The sequence below is a fragment of the Elaeis guineensis genome, chromosome 7 (assembly GCF_000442705.2).
Source record: "Elaeis guineensis isolate ETL-2024a chromosome 7, EG11, whole genome shotgun sequence".
NCBI lineage: Eukaryota > Viridiplantae > Streptophyta > Magnoliopsida > Arecales > Arecaceae > Elaeis > Elaeis guineensis.
In genome coordinates, this window is record NC_025999.2 from 8,724,397 (window position 1) to 8,748,158 (window position 23,762).

General features: G+C 37.9%; 1 protein-coding gene across 1 annotated transcript; it reads left to right on the forward strand.

Moving 5' to 3' along the window:
• The first annotated feature begins 508 nt into the window (after window positions 1-508).
• Window positions 509-22,645, forward strand: LOC105049071 (SART-1 family protein DOT2). The gene is made up of 13 exons (XM_010928609.4): window positions 509-692; window positions 1,387-2,637; window positions 16,481-16,622; window positions 16,706-16,757; window positions 16,945-17,058; window positions 17,146-17,242; window positions 17,319-17,385; window positions 17,478-17,537; window positions 18,001-18,610; window positions 18,831-19,192; window positions 19,819-20,039; window positions 21,524-21,608; window positions 22,259-22,645. The coding sequence occupies exons 2-13, from the start codon at window positions 1,475-1,477 to the stop codon at window positions 22,337-22,339; spliced, it is 3,054 nt and encodes a 1,017-aa protein (XP_010926911.1). The 5' UTR covers window positions 509-692; window positions 1,387-1,474; the 3' UTR covers window positions 22,340-22,645.
• Window positions 22,646-23,762: the final 1,117 nt, after the last annotated feature.

The window sequence follows — 23,762 nt, forward strand, 5'->3', positions numbered from 1 at the left end:
TCAGGTCAGATTGAGTCAGATCATCCATTTAATCTGTTTAAAATCTATTTAATCTGTTTCTGATCTATTTAATCTGATCTGTTTAATCTGTTTAATCTGTTTAAGATTTGTTTGATCTGTTTAAAACCTATTTAATCTATTTTTAATATATTTAATCTACTCTGTTTAATCTATTTAATTCATTTAATCTAATTTAATTTATTTAATAAATAAATTAAAATGAATCGGTTCAAATTATTTGTTTAATAAATATATTATATTTATGTTGAAATTTTTGATTAATTTAATAAATAAATTAAATTTAGATTGATGATTTTTTGTCCATTTCGATCCGTATTAATCCGATTCGTATACGATCTGATCGGATCGAATTGCCACCCTTCGGACAGGGATATCTTTGATTTTCACGAAGCCGGATTCGGATTCGGATTATCCGTTTTAATATATATAGTATATAAATATAGCGTATAGGTTCGGGCCCGACCCAGGCGAAACCGATCCGCGTTCCACCGATCCCGTTCCCGATTCCCTTCGTTTTTCCAAGTCTTCAGGTAGAGGCCGATAGGTTTGGCTCCCCCTCCGCACTCCTTCCCTCCTCTCAAGTGACGACCGGCGATCGGCAAGGAGCGACGTTCCTCACTGGCGAGAGGAGCATCCAGACCCGTGGTACAAGCATCCAAGCGCGCTACCAGGTACGCAAATATTGAATCTTGGTCTCCTTTTTCTGTTTTCGTGTTTGTTTTGATGATTTATTGGCTGGGAGTTGGGAGGTTGCGGGGTTTTAATCGATGAGGTAGCGTGGATTTCCTGGTTTGGACGGGTTTTTTAGAGGGGTTTCCAAGGGAATTATGATGAACCTACGGCAGCCGGTGGCTGTCATCACGGAATGGGGCGGGACTCCACGATTTGGCATTGATACCAATTACTAATCGCATGCCTTCTCTATCGGTGCTGCGTTTGTTGTTGGAATCTTTCGTTTCTTCTTCCTCTAATTTTTTTTTTTTGGTTCTCGTCCTTCTCCTTGCTGCCCTAACCCTAGGCGGTGCTCTCGACCTCACCCTTGCGGTTTGGCAGGCTTTTCGTTCTCGAATCTTTCAAATTTTCTTTCCCCCATCCGTTTACCATAAGATCATGTTTGTAGCTTTGGTAATTCTGCTTGGTTTATTTGTTCCTCCTCGTTTTTTCTTCTATCTCCTTTCTTTGTAGAAAAGAATTTGGAATTCGTTCAATTTACTTTTTCTTTTTGTGGCGTTAAGTTGTTATTAGTTCTGCTGTTTTTTACCAGTTTTTCCATCTCCGGATATTCTGGCTTTCAGACATGTTTGTTTTTGATGTTGTTCTTTGGAAAAACTTGTTAATGATGAGAATTAAATCTTTTTTTTTCAGCATCAAAATCGTTATTTTTCGTCACCAGCATCTCTGTGTAATCGAGGTTTTGGGAGGGTTACTCCTTTCTGGCTCTTTGGCAACAATTATGGACATGGAATTGGGTGAAATAAGGATGGAGCAAGATGAAGCACGGTTTGGGAAGGGTTCTTTAGAAAGAGCAGCTAGGGATGAAGAGATGGATGAACTGGAAGATTATGGTGGTGATATGGGGATTGATGGCATTGGAAAAGAAGATAATGATAATGGTAGTAGGGATAAGGGGAAGTCCAGGGAGTCAGGAAAGCATAGGAGTAAAGAAGGAAGGAAACGAAGGCGAGAAGAGAAGGAGCATGGAAACCGAGATGGAGAAAGATCGAAGGTGAAGGAGAAAGAGGAGAGAGATTCAGATAGATATGATGCAAAGGATAAGGATAGGTTTGAGAATAGTAGGGAGAGAAGGAAGGAGGAGAGGTTGGAGTTTAATAAAAATATAGACTATGAGAAGGAACGAGATCGGGATAAAGAAAGGAGCAGAGATAAGGTACGGGAGAAGGATTATGACCGGGATAAGTATAGAGAAAAGGAGAGAGACTTGGAGCGTGGGAAAGATAGAGGGAAGGAGCTTGACAAGGAAAGGGAGCGAAGTACTGATCGGGAGCATGATCGCGGTCGGGACCGTGGAAAAGAAAAAGGAAAGGAGCGTGAGAAGGATAGAGAGGGTGAGAGGGAAAGAGATTTGATGCGAGAATATGATCGAGGGAAAGAGCGGGAGAAGGTACATGACCATGCGAGAGATAGAGATAAGGATCGTGAGAGAAGTAAAATTCGTGAGAGGGATCATGAGAAGGATGTGGAGAAGGAGTTGGATAGGGAAAGAGGAAAGGAGAAAGATCATGAGAGGGGGAAGGACAGAGATAGGGAAAGAGAGAAGGACCGGGATAGGTTGAAGGACAAGGAAAGAGAAAAGGACAAAATTAAAGATAGGGAAAAGGAGAAAATTAAAGATAGGGAAAAGGAGAAAGAGAAGGGTAAGTTGGAGAAGGTCAGAGCCAAGGAGAAATCCAGAGAGAAGGAAATAGATATAAGGGATAAAGAAAGAGATGGTAGAGCTAGGGAAGGTGAAAAGGATGAGAAGGTAAAGGCTGATGGTGGGAATAGTAGAATTGCAAGAAAGGGAGAGGAAATTCAAGATAATGAAGGTGATTTAACACATAATGAAAAGTCAATTTCTTCGACATCAACTTCAGAACTTGAAGAGCGTGTAACAAAGTAAGCAATCCTTTTTTCCTGTAGCTATATTCATTTCACCTTATTTATAGTCATACTTTTCATTTTTTATTCATTTTGTTGTAGCAATGATAACTACATTGACGATGCTTTCTATATGATTTAGATTGTAATATGTAGTTTCTTATTGTTGTGTGATATTCTCATGTTTAGGAGTCCATTTTGTTAGTTTTTAGTTGTGGACTTAGCCTGCTTGAAAATTTGAAGTGCTTCATGCTTGAACATAAGCATCATCTATTTGTTTCAGCTTCTTTATATGCACATGCATAATTCCAAATATTGCACATTTCATTTAGCATTTTAAACTGGATATTCATTTAAAATTGTTCCATTATTTTTATGTTGATGCAACGGAAACGATAATATGGGGCATGATTATTATAGGTAATGTCGATCTTTTGGTTTTAATCATGGCCTTTCAAGTTCTCTTCTTGAGGTGTTATATTATTTTCTCCTTCTGCTTATGTAACCATGCTTAGGGGAAGAAAGGATATTGGTGCCTCTAAATCACATTAATTGCTAGCTGTTTTTCTCTTTTTGTTGGTTTTCTGTCCATTAGTTTGATATGTATCCTATTTGTTACATATTTCTCATGTCAGTCCCATTCCTTCTTCATGGATGGAGATATGAGTTTTATAGACAATCAGGTCTTTTCTGTAAAGTTGTGTTTGTTCTTATTCCCCTATGGAACCTAGCAAGAGCGATTTTTCACATAATTCTTTTGACATCTTAGTTTGAGAATGTGATGGAGGCCTTGCTGTAGGCCTAATTCCTAAGCAAAATGAGATAAGCTAGTCATATGCACCTTAACTTCTTGAAATTTTGGTTTTGCTTCTTAGAATTCATGATGTTTGCATGTTCTTGTGACCAGTAGGATATAATGAACTCATTCAAATGCCAATGAAAACAGTTATCAGCAGTTACATAAAATTTACTTGTCAAGACCAACCTTCTTGGAATTGTATTGTGTGAGTACCCATTATCTAATGAGCTTTTAGTTAATTAGGAGGGGCAAAGAAATGTTTTTATGATAAAACCCTGAATATGAGAGAGACAAAGTAACTTTACAATTATTTCTTCTTCTTCTTCTTCTACTTCTTTTTTTTTTCCCCTGCATGTCTGCCTCAAAACATCTATGACATCTGATGAAAAAATAATCTTCTTTTCGGATGGTTATCTACAAAGCCATATAATTTGTTGTTCATGATTACCAATAGAAGAACTCCATTATCTTCATCCTTTGCATGGATACTATGATACAAAATATGATGCAACACGTAGTATTAAGTGGTGAGCTTATGGAGTTCTATCTGCTTGGACTGATAGGCAAAGAAATATGCTTGGGGACCAAGAACTCGAGCATTCCCAGTCTGTTGGATTCCTTTCTTTTCATGATACACGATTCTCTTTTGAGGAAGGTCAGACAACAACTCTAATCTAAACCACATTTTTTCAGGCATCCTCTATAGTCCAGTGAGCATCAAAACTCATGATCTTTCAACCTTTTTTTGTACTTATATGTCACCGACAATATGTATGGAGCATCTTTTCAAGGATGAAGTTTTATATGATCTTAGTTGTGATCATAGACCTTCGTTCAAAACAAGGCTTTAAATCCCATGGGATGGTGTTGTCCCGATTTTTCGATGAAACGGGACACGCCGTTGTCCTACCTCGTCCTGACACTTGGGATGGGGGGTGTACCAAGACGTGCCATCGGAACTTGGATCCTTGGTTCAAAGCACTTACTCTTGCATTTCATGCACTATTTTCTACCTTTTTTTGGGTGATAATGGTGATGATGGTTGCCTCATCATAGATGATAACATTTACCCTATCCTAACACTAGACAATAGCAGTTATATTTCCCAACTTCTCAAATTCCCACAATAACCCTAGTTAGATTCCTCCCTTTGAGGTTTATACCATTGCTGGATTTTGAGGAGGACTCCAGGGCGGAATCTCTCATTAAGTTGGGATTTTAAAGGAGGAAACTCTCCTTAAGTTAGAATTTTTATGATTCTCTGTATAATAAAAGTCCCACATCTTATAACATCTAAATTTATAGTGATTTGTGGGTCATACATCCTGTTTGGCATGGTTGCTAATTCTTAGTTTTTTTAAAAAAATGCTGAAATCAATGTGGAACAGGTGTTTGGTAATCCAATTTTCATTTTCAGTTTTTTTTTAGAAACCAGCAACTAGTTTCTGGAATGAAAACTAGAAATGTGATTTTGACTTTTTTTGGAAATTGGCAACTGCCTGCCACCATCCTCACCCAGCAGCCACCACCGGCCGCCTCCACTCATTATGGGCCATTGTTGGCTGGCACTTGTCACTGGTTGCTGCTGCTAGCCATTGCTCGTTGCCTACTACTGCTATCGGCGATCACCGACCACTGCTTGCTTCTCACTGCCACCTACTAATGTTGCCATGGTTCACTGTTGGCCACTGCCCACTGCTGGCTATTTTGCGGCCTCCCGTTGATGTTGGTTCTCATTGGCAGCCACCCCCCACCGCCTGCCGTCATCGCCAGCCATCCCCCATTACCCACTGTTATTGCCATCCACCTCTTGCCATTTGTTGTCATCACCATCTGGCATGCACCACCACACACTACCACTGCCACATGTTGCCAGCCATGATCACCATTATCTCTGCCACCATCACCATATTTGCTGCCAAACAAATTTCATGTTTTTTGGTTTTACAAAAAAAGAGAAATTGGTTTTGGTTTTAAAAATACGAAAACTGAAGACCGGCAATCATGCCAAATGCTACCTAAGCTTATCTTGATTAAAAAAATGTACAAGTACTAGTTAAACAATTTCACCAGGAAGTCATATTAGCACTTAAACCATGTTAAAATCTTTTAAAAATTTATTGTCAAAAATCTTTTAGTAGTAATAATATGCATTTGCATGTGCAGTAGAACTAGTCTTTAAAAAGCTCCATATTATATTATGTTGATAAAATGGAGAGGCCTATATTTGGACCCAAACCTAGCTGATTTGCTAATTCGGTTTGGCTAGGTTGGGTCCTTGAAGAAGCTACAGGCTTGCTGGTCAATCAGGTTTGGAGAAATTAAACAAATTAAATATATGCCTAGACCTTGCTCAATATTTTTACACCATGATTGCGATGAGTTAATGAGTTGGGTTGCATCTGCCATTTCGGTTTGATGGCTTGATCATGGAGGTGATTTGGAGTAGAGGTGTAAGTGGAGGGTGGAGGTTGGTAGGCTTGTAGCAGCAGCCCTTGAGGAGAAGAAAATGAAGTTATAGGGAGGTAGAGGAGGATGGAGATTGGTGAAAAGAGAAATAATAGATGTAATGCCAAGTGATGAAGAGGGAAGGAGGTTGGACGGTGCAGGTTTTATATTTTTTCATTTTTTCTTCTTTTTTTCTTAGTGGTAGATAAAGTTTTAAATCCTGTGGGATGGGGCTATCTCGGTTTTCTCATAGAATGGGACGCATCGTCGTTCTACCTTATCCTAATGCTTGGGATAGGGGATGTTCTAAAATATCTTGATTGGGATGCTGAGATACTAGTGAGACGGTCCTATCTCGATACATGGGATGGTATCTCATCCCAATGTCCCATGGGACATCCTGCCGGGACTTGAATCCTTGGTGGTAGATGCGTGCAGGTTGGGTGAACCATGCACTAACTAACTCTAGACTCGTTCATAATTTAGATTGGGTTAATTTTGGGTGGGTAAAAATTAATTACACCAAGGTGGACAAGACCTAACTAACCGATGGTTCTAATATTTTAACTGGAATATTTAAGAAAGCTGTTCAAAGTCTGCCAATCCAATTGCTGATCTAAAGACAGAGTCTTAGTGCTGCTTTATTAGACTCTTTAGATCCATATGCCTTCACCTTCTAAATCTTGTACAGCTTCTAACATGCTTCACCAGAAATAGACAAACCTATCATTAGTGGCCTCATCTGAAACCTTAGTTCTTTTCAATGCTAGCTGATGGCCTCGACACTTTTAAAATATATAGTATTTAATCCCCTTCCGAAGCCAAACGATGTTCAACCTCTACTTTTGTGAGTGCTTTTTTCTTTTGACCTCAATCGGATAACTATGTCACTGTCTCTTTCTCCAAGGGGTGAAGTTATACTTTTTCATTAATATCTGATTTCTCTATTTCCTATAGTTTTGTTTTGCATGTGCTCGATTTCCTTTAGCAATTTATGGTAGACTTTATGTTTAAACTTAAATTGTGTTCGTTTTGAGATCTTCATGTCGGTTTGAACTGGATCCTGTCTAGAATGTTGATTGAACCCCTATCGAGAATTGGCATTTGAGAATCAAAGGAAGCCCTCAAGGGCATTTCAGTTCTCAATTTTAGTCTTCCCTCCCTTTCTTACTTTTGAATCTAATGTGACTGAGTTAAAGGCCTAGCTTTTTTTACACAAATTTTTTGTTTTTTTGGATTATTTGCTGAAATTTGTGTTTAGTTGTGGTACTGCTGACCATGATCATTTATATGCCTATTTTCTTCATGACTTGTTCTTGCTACCAATTAACTTAAACCCCACTGATAAAAGAGTGGCTAAGTGGCTCCTCAATCTTAAATTAAGAGTATCATAATAAGGCTGTGAACTGCATCTACAGTTTGTCAGTTGGATGGGTCCTCCTTTCCCTTATAGGTGCACAAAAGGCTGAGGAAACAAGCCGAAAAAAAGATAGGGAAAAAGCAAGCAGCTATATCAAAGAGTTGGCTGGCTCTTTTTATCCATCCTAATTTCTTCAGCCCTTTCCTTTTTTCTTCGTTTGGTGGCTGTTGATTGAAGGTGAGTCTTTTAAGATTTCTTTTAAGGTCTTCTATGGTTTAAAATAGTGTAAGATATTAGCTAATAATCTCAGCTTTTGTGGAAGCATAATGAGATTTCTGCCTTGTCTTCTTCACTCTTCTCCCTTCACTTTTCCTTGTTTAGGTCAATCTCCATCAACTTAGGACTTATTTAATAACCTTGAGAAATCTATTTGTTCCCTTGTCATAACTTGCCGGAAAATACTCCAAAACTTATATTTGGAATTAAAAAAATTAAAGTTCCCATGGAAGGCCCAGCTAGAGCTCGTACCACATAGATGTTTGTCCCATGTATTGTTGCAAAATTTTTTTGACTAATAACAATATCAGCAATCTTCAACTTGGGGCACCACATCTGTTTTTGGACTCTTGCTTCACAGTCATACGCATATTGTGCTTCCATGACTCTTCGACTATAGAACTCTTCTAGGTTTGGTTCAGTTTCTTTATATAGGTTTGTGTTAGTTTTCTCGTCACTTCAGTTTCCATCCAATTCTTTATCTGCTTCCTACTTTCCTCTAGTTGACTTCGCAAAGAATTGAATTTGTATGACATTTTAACATCTCTAGTTGTGGAAGCTTCCAATTGGCATAAGTTTAGTAGCTGGTTGCAGCACAGACTCTAGAACTTTGCTTCTAGCTGGACCCACTTCTTGGTGCTTCCAATTGAATTGTCAACCGAGCTTTTTTTTTTTTTCTTATTCTCTTCCTCATCTTCCTCTTCTCTTTTCTTGCTTCTTACATAGCATGATTAACTTTGAAGCTGCACCATGGTGTTTTGTCATTTATACTATCAGTGCCATAGATACCATATCAGTGAGTTGCTTAAACCTCATGATTGTTTCTCAGATGCTTTTCATGTCAGTTATTTTCGGAGGCACACTTGTTTCCTTGCCCTCTTATGTTATTCTATTTAAAGTTTAAACCATGGTCACCTGTCTAAATATGTTAACACTGAAGTTGAAGTGTTCTATCTATTTATTTTTCTCCAGCTTTAATTCTTAGCAATCAATAATTGCATGAGATAGAAGTTTTTGATGCCTAACAAATGCCAAGATTGATCACCTTTTTGGATTCTTCTGATTCACAACTTATAAACATCATATCGTTATTGATTATAGGAATTGCTTAAGGTTAAATGCAATCTTGGTTCAAAAGAAAGTACTTTCAATATTTTGTTATTACGTTATCCAAGAAACTGGTTGTCGCATGGCCATTATGGCTTTGGTTGGGCATATTGATAACAATAGCAACACATCAAGAACATTGATCTGCATTGCCCTTGGCCACGGATCACCTATTGTGTGACCCCATAGTGACAGATTGGTGGTTCATAAAATGCCTGTGTGAAAGTTTGCTAGAGCATTTGTATGGTGTATGACATATGCTTTTTCAAAAAATATATCTGCAACATATGCATGATGTCAGGACATGGAACCATGATGAACATTGTTGGGCATACATGATAAAACTCCAAAGTTGCTGATGTAAGTTGTTATATCCTCCTACACTTGATTCACCTCTTCTTCTAGTTTCTTTATGTATGTGGGTTTACCGTACTTATGCATGCAATGTATACTCTTGCTGATACTTTGAATTTTTAGAAGCAAGAGATACCCTACTTTGGTTCAGTTAAGACATGAAGTTCAGAATCTTATCTTTGATCTTCCAAGGCCAGCAAAAATACTGTTAGTTCACCTTCAAGATTGGGTTTTCTTTCTTTCTTCTTCTTTAAAAAAAAAAAAAAAAACTTTAGGGCTATAAGAGTTCAAATTTAGAGGAAGGCTCTGGTCAAGGTGCACGTCTTTCATAGAATTTATAAATTTTAGAGGTTAGATCTCCCTATGTGCTATTGGGCATTAGCACATTACTCCCAGTCATGAGCAATGGTGAAGCCCAGATAGGCATAGGGCAGAATCGAAGGGTGAAGAAGGGTTTTGCTTCCTCTTTTTGTTATTTGGCTTTAAAAGGTGGTCTGGAAGCTTAGTCTCCATCTATACAAAGTGTCAATTGTTTTTTCCTTTTGGTTTCATCGATTGACAAGACAGGATAATTTTTCATCATCTGGCTTGAGCAAGAAACAAAGGAATGACAGAACTAGATGGTAGATACATATAAAATCATTTTTGTTTAAATATTCTGAATCCAAGTTCTATGTACTTTGTCATGGTCATTTGAAGGATTTTTAATAGTAATACCATAGTCTGCTATACCGCCCCATACTAGTACAGTGTCTTGTACCATACCGATACTTAGAATGATGTCTTATACCGTATCATACCGAACCATATACAGATAATGTAATAAGATGGTACCGGTATGGGGTCCGATATTGAGATGGTGAAACTTGAGTAGTATGGTTGCATTAGCATATTAAATGAAATTCTCATAAATTTATTTTTGCTGCATTTTCTTGAAGTTGTTTGAGTTCTCTGGATCAGCTAAATAATTTGTAAGGTTTCTGCCACATGTACATTTGTTTGCAGGTACACAAGTAATTTTGTATGCTTGTGCTATTTGTACATTTCGTTTTTCTGGATGTTTAACCATAAAGAAGACCTAAGAAGTTGCATAGTATCAGGAAACCACTTTGTGCTCTTAACTATCATAAAGCTTGCTTCATTATGCTCTGTGTGTGTGTGTGTGTGTGTGTGTGTGTGTGTGTGTGTGTGGATCATGCTGGAAAGTAAGGATTTTACATGCAGTTGAAAATTTAGAGATGTTTGTAAAATGAAAATATAAATGTTGGATGTGATCACCAAGGTTTAAAATATCTGTGTAAAAATGTTTAGAGATGCCTACTTATGTATCAAGTCTTGTGCAGATCAAATGTTATATTGTACTGAAATGTTTATTGATAATTTGATGTACAGACAACGTATGAGTTGTTATTTATAGGAATTTATATATTGTGCATCATCCCAAAAGATTTGAATTTTTTATTTTACAAACCTCATCCTTGAATATGGCAATGGGTGCAAAGTGCTTTCTTTCCACCCTATCCAAGAAGGTCTCTCTCTCTCTCTCTCCCCGCCCCCTTTTGACATGTCTTCATTCAGCTCTTTCCTCATCAATCTCCACTTGCTAATGCAAATACACAAATGGTTATTATAATAGACACTCATGCAATTAACTTTTATGAGTTTGGCTGAGACACTTGAACATGAGAGTGATTCAGCAATTATTGAAGATCAGCTGTTTTGGCCAAATCGAGGGTGCAGTGTGTTCATGAGCCAGCCCAAAAGTTATTTAGATCACTATTGTTGGATCGGTGGAGGGCTCAAATCACAATATTTGACTAGTAGCTGTATTTGGGCCCAAATTTTAGCTGTTAGGACTGTTAATAGGGCATGTTGAAGAGAATCAAGCTGTTAAGATTTGGCTCAACTATTGGGATTCCGATGCGCAGTGGAAGATGAGATTTAAAATTTTTACATGAATTCAACGATTGAAAACACAATTTGAACCCAAAATCAAGATCACCTGGATGATTATAATTAAATACAAACCAAAGAGCAATCAAATAAGAAGGGAGGATAAGGATACCTTCAAGAAGACCTTAGATCGTTTCTTGCTTGATTGATTTCCACAAGGCATCCAAGCGGATGCCCTCCAATGCTTAGGCCACACAAGAACCGACCAAGGACCCCTCCCTCAATTCTTTTCATGAATCCGTTCTCAAGGAATTCAGTGCCCCCCCTCTTTTTCTTCTTCCCTTTTTGCCGTGAACTCTTCTCGGGCGTGAAGGGTGTTAAGAGTTATTTGTGAAGGTGAGGCATGAAGCCTCTTATAGGGTGTGAGCCCCTCTTGGGCGTCACTTCTTTGACGCGTTAACTCTAGATGTGAAACATCTCTTTGCATGATTTCTTAAGGGGCGTGAGGTTTTCATTGGGACACGAGGCATGAGAGATTAGTTGGCATTGACCCTTTGACATGTCAAACCTTTGATGGATCAAAGTTGTTAGGCATCCAAACTCTTTGGCATCAAACCTTGATTGTCTAAGCTTTTGAGGGATTAGTTAGGGTTTGACATGTGCTAACATGCTTATGGCCTTCTTTTGGATTTTACATAAATCCATAATCTTAGTCCCTGATAACGATTTCATAAATGTGTGACCTATTGGGCTCCACATCTAGCCAGCGGTAAGTTCAGACTCATATCTATCTAACTTAATTAGAACTCTTCTAATTAATTAAGACCAAAACATATTAAGCCCAAGTGCATCAATTAATTAGAACTCTTTTAATTAATTGCTAAATTAAATTCTTTAATTTATAAGAACCTACAAGTCAAAATTGATGTCTAGTAACGTATTATGACTATCCGAAGATGTGGAATTTCAGTGGAATAGCCAAAATATTCTTTTGTGGAAAGTTACTATGTAATTCAATCTTTCGATCACGCAACATCCCTGATAAGCTAGGGGTATGGAATTATGTCAAGCTAAAATATTTATCCATGTGTACCTTAATCTAATGACGATGACTTGGTTGATGAAATATTAGAAATTATTTCTAATTTTCATCCTGCTCTGGTCAAATTTTTTGAGTCATCATTCTATGAGATTATATAAGATATTTTCTTCCCTTACAAGGAGTGACCGATTCTTTGTTGACCACTCATATTCTTCATGCACACTTTATCATGCTTAGAACATCCCATACGTTTTAGAGAGTCATGTTAAGATATGGACTAAGGCATAGATCCATATACACAAGGTACGATGGTGATCTCAAGTCTAAGGATCACTTGCACCACTCTTACCAAAGAATCATCTTTTGACATGTTAGTAAGACTCAATCAGATGTTCTTTCTGCGGATCAGTTCAGTGAACTTATTCTCTAATGAGCATCTACATCTTTGTATTAGTGTTTCCACTCAAGTAATTGTGAGATCAATTATCTTCTCCTTTGAGCATACATAGGATGTACCAGTTTTATTGGTATTATTGATCCTTGACTCAATGATCCTATGATTGAAAATGTTTTAGATTGGGGCTATCAAGATTTTAGGTTTCACTGACATGATCTCATCATGGCCTTAAAAATATTATTCTAATCTATGGGATTCATCTTAATCTTAATTAAGTCATAAATGAGATAATAAGATACAGCATATGATGAAACACAATGCATTATATCATTAGTAAATAATCAATGTCATATACATGAGTAGGAAGATAAAACAGAAAAGTTTCATCACATCATTTATGCAATTGATTTACAGGGCACTATTCTTTCATCAACAAAAGAGCTTGCTCTCCAAGACTTTACTAACAGATTATAAAAGTCTTGGTGAGGCTACAGATTTTTAAATTTTATAGAATCTCTCGAGATCTTAACTTTAATCATCTTTACCTATAGAAATTCATGAAAATAGCATTATATTCTCAAAATCTCTAGAAATCTTTTCTATCTCCTGAAATTCTAGCTGTGATTACATTAAACACTCTGGGAAAGCCGTAAAACCTTTATTTTCTAGATTGATTTCTTAGTACCACACCGATCTTTAAACTTTAGAATGAACTTGAAAAACTTCAGATTTTTCCTTATTTACTCCTATTTCCATCTAGTGCAGAGTTAATGGTTAATGTGGGATGAGATTTAGGACCTGCAAATGTCAAGGCTGCAAATGGTTTGGGTGGGACCACGGCATGCTTGACTCTGACTTGACCCAATTTCATATTAGGACCATGATGTTGGACCTGGATCCAACCCATTAGCTTATTGGATTGGGTCAGATGAGGTCCATGGAAAGAATTTTAGACCCAATGGGTTATTTGGGTCGGGTCAGGGTCAACTATGACCCTGACCCAGCCCGAATTGTTCAATTTTGGCTCGAGATTGGGTTGGGTCCAGTTAGCAATTTGAGTCAAACATCTAGCTATTCCTTTATAGCTAAAATATAATAATTGATAATTAATATAAGATCACTGAAAGATTTAAATATAACTTAAAAGGGCCCACTTAAATTCAAATATCATTTACTAACTTCTAATTTCATCCAAGTAATTGATCATTCTTAAGTTTACAAACTATGACTTTTAAAATATATATCATATACTTGAGAGCATTATAAATAAGAAACCACCAGAACAAGATGAGGATGTAATTGTTAAAAATGAAAAAGAGGAATTCGTTTCATACTGATTTCATTCACTGAATTGGGAAAGTTATTGGGAGAAGGAAAAGGAGGTTTATGTGATTCGAGTTTTTGGGTGGGGTTGGGGCACATTGTTCATTGACCAAAATTTGACTCGGCTGACATATGGGCCAGGTTGGGTTAAAAAACAAATCTCGAACCCAATCTGGAATTCAGATTAGGTCCAATTTTTGAACCTGACCAACCCCACGGTTCTTCAAATGCAGACATTTCGGGTCTATCAGGTTGGGACTTGGGTCGGTCATGTGGTGATCTGATCCATTCGCAGTCCTAATCCTCAGGTTTCATCATCATGTTCATGCAGAAAATCCTAGTAGTCTGGCATCATTGTGGATCGTGCTTTGGGAAAGATCAAACAAGCATAGGTTAAGGTTTGTTGGGCATCCAACCCGTCTATCATATCGATTTCTTTCTGGGATCCATATCACCAGGTGGAGGTTGCAGAGCAGTCTTGCTGTTCTTCTACAAACATCCCAAATGTATGGGCATTACTGATACATGTTACTAATCCAACTTGGGTGCCGGACCATATCTTCCCTCCATTCTGTAATATACGGGCACATAATTTTAGCTCCATGTACATTTTTTTCCCCTCCTACATCTGATCGATGTTTGGTATCTTGTTCCACAACATCTACCATACCTAGGAGTCACTATCGTAAAGAGATGCGTTTTGTTTATTGATGGTAGTGGCCTATATTGTGCTGATTGTTATGATACAGTTTTGTGTGATGCTATATGTGAAAACTGGGCTTCATTTTGTTCTCAGTTTGTTTTTATCAATATGCTCATAACTCGTTATTTTTGGACTTCCCCTTGTATCTCAGAGAAACCACAGCTTTTTCCAAAATCCGATGCTTACTATTTGTGGTGCACATGCTTAGACCCTGTATATATGCATTTAATATGCATAATTTTCAGTTGGCTAGATTATTTTAATATAGGTTGAAAGTGTTAATGCTTGAGTGCTCAAGGGAGAAACAAGAAATTTCTCCTTTGCATCTGATATTCATGAATTGCAAGCCTTTGTTAGCATGAACCATGATATCTGAATACAAGTTATGTAGGGCCTGTTTGGTATCATTGTGGTTTTTGGTTTTTCATTTTTTTTCTAAAAAGAAAATAATAAATGTGTTTGGTTGGGAGCAACGTTTTCCAATAATGTAGCATTAAAAAAAAAAACACGCAGGCTGTTTCCCTAAATGCTAAAAAGTGGTTTTAGGTTTTTAGTTTTTAGTTTTTTTTCACGCTTAAGGCCGGAGGACATCACCGTGGAAATGGCCCCCAACCCGGCCAACATGTGCGTGTGCTGCCTCTGCTCCCATGTCGACATCACCGAGGGCCTCCCCCGCTGCACCACCATCGTCCACTGCCTTGAGTGCCGCAGATACCTCCACCCCCCGCACACCTGGGTCCCCGCCGACCTTGAGTCGAAGGAGCTCCTCTCCTTCAGCCTTCGCCGCCTCAGCAAACCCCTCACCCAAGCTCCTCATCTGGACCGACCCCCACTCCAAGCGCCTCTGTCTCAAGCCCCGCATCCGCCGTGAGGTCCTTCGCGGTGCCATCCTCAAGCAGTCCCACCTCATTGACCTCATTGTCCACCACTAGCTCTGCTCCCCTGCTCCCGCGCCCACCCCGACCCCGATCAGTGGCTCGCCGCCGTCTAGCTCTGCCAGCACGTTGCCCACTGCCGCATCTTTTTCTTCCTCCAGTAGCTCATCCTCCACCACGGCACCGCCGCCCGCGCTATCCGTATCGCCGAGAACGATCGTAGCCTCGACTTCTTCTTCGGCAACCGTTCCCACGCTGCCAAGCTCGTCGATTTCATCTCTGGCGTCGTCCCTATCCGCTCCCGCTACGACAAGCAGATCGAGCACTTGAATGGACAAGGAAATGAAGGAGGAAAGGAGGCGGAGAATGAGGGGGAATAGGAGGAGGGCGGATTTCGCCATATTTTGGGGGGAGGAGATGGGAAGAGAAAAGAGTTTTTAAACAGGTTTTAAAAAACATAATACAAAAAAATAGAAACAGTTTTTGGTTTTTTAAAAACAGAAAATCAAAAACATGAAATGATACCGAACGTTACCGTAGTTATTAAAATAGGTATATAAATACAGACCTACTTGGTGCATTAAATGACTCAAGAATCCCAAGTCAGTTGCTAGTGGCAGCATGATTCTTTTTCTTTCCTCTGTTTTTTGGTTTTTTTTTTGGTAAATTTCTGGTGATATTTTGGCTTTCTGCATCTTCATCATTTTGGCTTTCTGTTTGGTTGATAGTAGATTTGTATCACTTTAATGAAGTAGACCTGACCTAAACCCATTAGTACATTGTCTGATACAACTGAGCTCATGTGCTGGGTCAGCCATTTAGGACCCACTTGCATCTCTACCTCTAGCTACTATATCTGATGCTATCTCATCTTCTATTAACCTGATTTTATTGAGGTAACTGGAGGACTGAATTTGCTTATTCCTGAGTGAATTAGCTTTTTAATTGAATTTATATTTTCTTTGTGATTTGAGCTTCATCTTAAGAGCTTTTTATCTAGTTTTGGATTGTTTCAAGTATCCATTGTTTTGTTTTTGTTTTTGTTTTTGTTTTTGTTTTTGCTTTTTTTTTGCACTTTGCATCTATGTACTGTAATTGCTAACCTATTGGAAGCAAAATTTTCACTCTTCCATGTTGTCAGCCTTAGATACTTCACGGGATAATGCTATTTCCAGAAAGCCCCCTTCCTATTATTAAAAGTGTATTTCTCTTTTACTGGAAAAAATATGCATTTCGTAATCTTGTTTTGTGCACTTGTGGCTAAGACTAAACATATCTTTTCAGAATGAAGGAAGAAAGGCTAAAGAGAAAACCTGATGGTGCTTCTGAGATCTCATCATGGGTTAACAAAAGTCGGAAGCTAGAGGAGAAGAGGAATGCTGAAAAGGAGAAAGCCTTGCGTCTTTCAAAAGCTTTGGAGGAGCAGGTTACAGTTTACATGTTTTGTTTCCTAAATTCTTTTTATTGGGTTGCTTTTTTGTTACTTATCAGGCACATTTACTTTCTCAGGATAATATTTTAGCAGAAAGTGAAGATGAGGAGGCAACCGGGCACAGTGGAAGTGATGTTTCAGAACTCTTAATATATTCTTGTTGTTTACTGTGTTATTCATGTTATTTAAGTTGCACCTGAAATGCTACTTCTGTTTGTATGCTAAATGATCAATTTGACTCTTGTATGTGAGTTGAATTTGCTGAAGAGGATTGATCTTTATGATGATCTTATCTTGTTCTTATTCCTGTATTCAGATGATTTAGCGGGAGTTAAAATTCTTCATGGCCTTGATAAAGTAATGGAGGGTGGGGCAGTTGTTTTGACTCTCAAAGATCAGAGTATCCTTGCAGATGGTGACATCAATGAAGGTAGTGGAATATTTACCTTTACTGGAAATTTCTATTAGTTACTTTCTACTTAGTATCCCTGAGGTAATTATGTAATATCTGAAACAGACGCTGACATGCTGGAAAATGTGGAGATTGGGGAGCAGAAGCAGAGAGATGAGGCTTATAGAGCTGCAAAGAAAAGAACTGGACTATATGATGACAAGTAAATCTGCTATGATAGAATGCGTTTCTTGTGATACCTCTGCATCTTCTGACTTTCAACTTCTTTCTGACTGTAGGTTTAGTGATGACATGGGGTCACGGAAACCAATACTTCCACAATATGATAACGAGATTGAGGATGAGGTAATTATCTTGTTGTTTTGGCAGATATGCTGCATAAGCTTTCTTCATGATCTTTTCTTTATGCTTTCCTTTTATTGCCTTTTTCTTTTCAGGGAGTAACATTGGATGAAAGTGGGCGCTTCACCGGTGAAGCAGAGAAGAAACTAGAAGAGGTATTTCCGATAATATTCTTCCATGCTTATTGTGCTTATTTACCCGATAATGGTGCTCGGTAACTTTTCTAGTTTGCTTAACGGATGGCTGCGATTGACTCTGGTAACATAACAATCTTGTTTTCTCTCTATTTTCCTCATGAATTTGCATGTTAGAGCAATTGATGATTGATATAGCAGTTGTTTTACCTTCTTACACATACTCTTATTTAGGCAAGTGTTATAATTGGACTCCTGATGAACCACAATTGCTATAATTGGATTCCTGACCAGTGACCAGGAATAAAATCTAGTAACGCTTCAATTTTATGGCATAATTACAGGAGCCTCAAGCTGAACACCATTAATTTTCATGCAAGCAGAAAACTAATTAATTACTAAAACGAGTTTTACGTACTTGAGTCATGCTAACTTTCAAAGTGGATTCAACTTTTTTCTTATATGAGCTACTTTATTTTGTCAGCTCCGGAAAAGAATTGAAGGTGGTATTATTAAACAAAACTATGAAGATCTTACTTCTTCAGGCAAAAGCTCATCAGATTACTATACTCCTGATGAAATGCTTCAGTTTAAGAAGCCAAAGAAAAAGAAGTCCTTGAGGAAGAAGGAGAAGTTGGATTTGGATGCCCTTGAAGCAGAAGCTATCTCTGCAGGATTGGGTGCTGGGGATCTGGGTTCCAGGAATGATTTGAGGAGGCAGACTGCCAAAGAGGAACAGGTGAAAGCTGACGCTGAAATGAGAAGTAATGCATACCAGTCAGCAATTGCTAAAGCAGAAGAGGCATCAAAAGCTCTGCGACAGGAGCAAACTTTAACTGTTAAATCGGTGGAGGATGATAATCTTGTATTTGGTGAAGATTTTGAAGATCTTCAGAGATCTATTGGACAAGCAAGAAAACTTGCTCTCAAAAAGCAGGATGAGACACCTGTTTCTGGTCCCGAGGCAGTTGCACTTGTAGCTACAACAAAGAAGGAACAAGAGGATGCTAGCCCCACTGAAGGAGAGCCTCAAGAAAATAAAGTTATCATAACAGAGATGGAGGAATTTGTACTGGGTCTACAGTTTACTGAAGGTGGTATTATCTGTCCTATCTTTTCTTCTTTTGGCTTTCTTCATCATATTTATTTGATTGTGTCGAAGATGCAGAACTTGTAGCTATTACCAAACAGGGAAAAAAGAATTGCAATTTGATGGTAGTGTCCGGTGTTTTATCTCATGTGTTTGGTCATGTGTCTTCTGATTAATTCATCTCTTTGTTTTAATTTTTTGTTTGTTATTTTGGCTTATTGCAGATACCCATAAACCTGAATCAGAAGATGTTTTTAAGGATGAGGAAGACATTCCTAAATCCCTTGAACTGGAAACAGAAGCTGAGGTTGGTGGCTGGGCAGAAGTGATGGAAACAGATAAAACTGAAGCAGCAGTTAGTGAAGAAAAGGAGGATATTAATCCAGATGAGATTAACCATGAAACTGCTATTGGAAAAGGTCTATCAGGTGTTCTCAAGTTGCTTAAAGACCGTGGAACACTTAATGAGGGAGTTGATTTGGGAGGCAGAAACATGGACAAAAAGAAAAGCAAGCTCGTTGGCATCTATGACAATGAAGGGCAGAAGGAAATACGAATTGAAAGGACTGATGAATTTGGTCGTATTGTGAGTCCCTTTGTTCTTTCAATATTTTAAGTGCAAATTAAATTAGTATGTTATTTGCAAGTGTGCAACCCATTATGATTTTCCAATTGTTTCCGGCCAATGGATTCTTATTTTTGCTAATTTTTGTTGATTAAAGATATCAATTTTTTTGTCAACCCTAGAAATTTTGTTTGCATTCTCTTCATTTCATTTGCTTAAATTTTTTTAGCTCTGTTTGATAATATATATATAATTCATTTTGTGATCACTGTTTTGCTCTTTGTTGAAACCAAAGTATTTGTGTGACTCTTTTTTTTCATTTGTTTGCAATTGCTTCCTCTGCAAACAAAAGGGAGTTTTTCTGTTTATTCCGTTCATGCATCAAGAAAAGGAAAATATTGTTTTTTCTCTTGTTTGTTTTGTTGATATTTGTAGAGGAGCTTTTCAAGTCTTTAAACTTGATATATTTGGGATTTGTGGTTTTTAATTTATGCATGTGCTGTAACCTGGTGAATGTCTGTTGGTTACTTGGTTAATATAGTTTTGATTTTGCTTCATCAACATCATGACGAATGCCTTCTATTTAATATTTTTATATTGAAACAAGGAGGATATGCTGTTTTGATTTTCTTTGGTTGTTTATGCAGATGACACCTAAAGAGGCTTTCCGGATGCTTTCACATAAATTCCATGGCAAGGGACCAGGCAAAATGAAGCAAGAAAAGCGTATGAAGCAATACCAAGAAGATTTGAAGACTAAGCAGATGAAAGCTTCTGATACGCCACTACTGGCAATGGAAAAGATGAGGGAAGCTCAAGCTCGATTAAAGACACCTTACCTTGTTTTAAGTGGACATGTAAAACCAGGGTACACTCATCAATCTCTTTCAAGTGCTTTTATCCCCTTTCTTTTGCTTCTTTACTTATTACTCGGAATGCTACTGAGGTTTTTGATAACATGAGATAGCAAGATGACATCATTATGCAATGCATGTTGATCGATCTTTCCACATAGCGTGTTATATTTGTGGACTTTGCTTTATTTCTTTGTTAATTAACGTTTGATTGATTTGCAGTATGTTTTGATGTCTTGTTCATTATGAATCTGTCACAATCAGCCAATTTCTGGTAGTGCTCTAAGAATCCCTGTCATCCTAAGACATTCTAGAAACCTTGTTTCATCAAATTGTCGGGGATTCTGTCTTGTAGATTTAGCTGCATATCTTAAGAAATTTAGTCCTCTCCACTTCGTTGCTAACCTACAGTTCTGTATGCATGGTCTATGATCTGAATGGCTGCTCTGGATTATTATTTGTGCCAACAATGCAAATGGTTCATATCATCTTTTGTAATTTCATCTCTGCTGGTACAAATTTATATAATACATCTGTGCTATTGCCACAAAATATATGCTCTTAAGGATCGGTTTGTTTTTCAGTTGTGCATTCACTGTGTCCCTTCTGTCTTGTGTTTCTAATTTATTTGTGTAGCCTTAATGGTCAAAGGTTTATTATATCACTTAATACCCATAAATTATTTGAAAAAACTCCATAGGTTTTCTTTTCTGGGAGGTCATGATTTGGAGATATGCTTATGCTTCAACCCCCCCCCACCCCCCGCGCCAAAAAAAAAACTCATGTATATTGTGGTGTCTGGTGATTGGCCTAAATTATATTTGTAAATGCTGATTATCAGTGTTATCAAATTAGCATGCTATCCATCTTACTGGTAGGCATATAGGGGAGATGACATGACTGCTTTCTGGAACTTCTGAGAATCTTTTGATGTTTTGAATGTTACCTTTTCTTTAATTTCCAAGGTGTCATGGTACTTGAGATCTCATACAAATTGTCGATCATCCACCCATTTTGATGGGTGTGGAAACAGTCTGAGCACTTCCACAATTGCTGCTACTATCCAATGATTGATTGTTTTCAGAGGTGTTTGGTTGGGGGGTGTTGGAGTCTGAAATCGGAATGGAAATGTATGACTCCCATTCCAACCATTTGATTGGGACGAGTTCCATTCCGATTCTGATTTCGAGGCGGAATGGGAATGACCAAATCTACCTAAAAGTCAATCCCTACTCTCTCTTAAGTATTCAAATTTTCATTTCAATTTCGATTCTGATCACGAACCAAATGCTTCTGGGGATTTGGCCATTCCAATTTTAATTCTGGTTGCGAACCAGGCCCCCCCCCCCTCCCCCCCCTTTTTTTTTTTTTTTTTACCATCTTGTGGGAAGCTGTTGAAATTATTTGTGTTTCTTTAGTGTTTCTCATATCCTCTCTGTTCTCGGCAAGTTATTTCTATGTATGTTTCCTCACTGATAGTTTTCTTTTGGAATTTTAGGCAAACCAGTGACCCAAGAAGTGGATTTGCTACAGTTGAGAAAGATCATTTGGGGAGTTTGACACCCATGCTCGGGGACAAAAAGGTTTGTTTTCCACAAGTAGCTTGTAGTATAGTATGTAGATATTTAATTGGGCCTAGACAGTGGAAAAAAGATCTATTTCATCTTAGCATCAGTTTAATTGTTGCATAATTACAACTGTTATATGATCAATTTTTTCCTTGGAGAGTGATATTCCCATGTTGAGTTTGAACTTGTTCTCAAATCTTGAACAATCTTAAATGATGTTCCTGCACCCAGATGCATGGAGTCACAGGTCTTTTCCTGGATCATCCTTTCTCGAGTAGTCTGCAAACTTGACTTTCGTACATGAAAAAAAAAAAGGCTTGTTTGTTCTGTGTAAATACCCTCATTTTTTCTCTTTGTTCTCTGTGGGATTTCTGCTTGGTGTAATGGTAAGAAGCTTAGGCTGACAAATGCAGTGGTGTGGGTTCGAGTCCTGCGGCAGCCACTTTGTTGAAAAAAAATGCCAAAGGTTTGGTATATCCCAGTTGATCCCTCCTAGGACTGGGATTTTCAGAATGTGGTCTTTTCTTTTTTTCCTCTCTGGAATCTGTCAGATGGTAATACAGAAAACAACATTACCCATATTTGCATTTGAAGTTGAGCATAGATTTGTGAGCAAATAATTTTGATTATGGGGCATTTGGAGTCTAATTATGAATTACTGGCAGGTTGAGCATTTTCTGGGAATAAACCGCAGGCCCGATGCAGGTAGCATGGGTCCACCTCCACCGAAAAAATTGAAAAGCTGAATTGTTCATTGGAGCAAACATTTACAGTTAAGCAGGGAGATGAATTTCGTCTTCATTTGCACTTGGAGCTTGACTGGTTCAACAAGAAAGCCCAACATTGCCTGTCTGAAAACCGATGTTTTATCTGATAAGAGGTTGAGATGTAGGCTTTCTTATATCAGGTTACACCTTTTGTTCATATACAGTGATGACCAACATGGTTTTGCTTCACACCTTTATTCTTGAGCCTCTATTTTAACAAGGAAAAAGAATATTCCTGTAAAAATGAAACGGCAGTTCATAAGAACAGATTAAGATTTTGGTAAACCCTTCCATTTTATGTGCATGATCTGCTGCCACTAGTTCTGCCTCTTGGTTGATGAATTTTTCAGTTCTTCTTCTTTTTTTTTAATCCTTTTTTTTTCTTTTTTTTTTTTTTTGGGTGAAGAGGAGGTTGGTTGTGAGGGGGAGGGTTTGAAAGAGAGGGAGAGCAGCCAATCATTTGATATAACGAAAAATTAGATACTTGGAAGAACACCTCCGAAGGTTTGAGTATCTCCAAATGCAAAAGCTTTGCAACCACCAGGTATGAGTGGTTCTGACCTATTGATCTCTTTGTTTCCTACTTTAGACTGGTGCCTGGTTTTACTTATTGGAGTTTTTATGAGTGCCAAGATGGTGCTTCTTTGGGTTGTTTTTACCTTATCGACTGGACATTCTCAGTGCTGGGCTAAATCCTTTTTCTCACACTTGTTATCTCATGAGACTATTGCATTGGCGACCAGTCGAGATGCCCCACAGGCATTCTTTACATATGGTATGAGATTAGACTTGCTAGAGTTTAATGATTTTGTTGTTTGCAAGCCAATCCCAATACGAACTACAATGTTTTGATGTTTAATCAGATTTAGGGTCTGTTTGGTACTGTTTTTGTTTCCCCACAAATATGTGAAAGATCTTATAAAGTTTGATGCGATGCTGGAGACAGCATTTGCACGTGACTTGCCTTTACTGTGCTTTTAATCTTGTTCTTTTCCGAAAGTGATAAACATTTTTTTTTTTTCTTCCCGGTACACCAAAGTGATATCTTTTGCTGTCAAAAGCTCTAGAAATTTTACAAATGATTTGGATGTCTCTAATTTGCCAATAATTTTTTGTCAAGCAGTTGGAGCTCTATGATCTTATCAAGTCAATTCAGGATGTGTTATGACACGTGGGTATAATAATAATAAAAAAAAAACCCTCCAATTCTACCAGACATAATTCGCTAATTTATTTAGAACTCCTTAAAATATTACAATCCTAATCTTTTCGCAGTTCTAGATAAATTTCCCTTCCTCCTGTCTACATAATGCGGGTCCAAACGAAGAAATTTCGCTCTCCTCTTAGATGAGTGTTACCCAATTAACATCCTCGCAAATGAGTTATAACTATGAAGTCACTT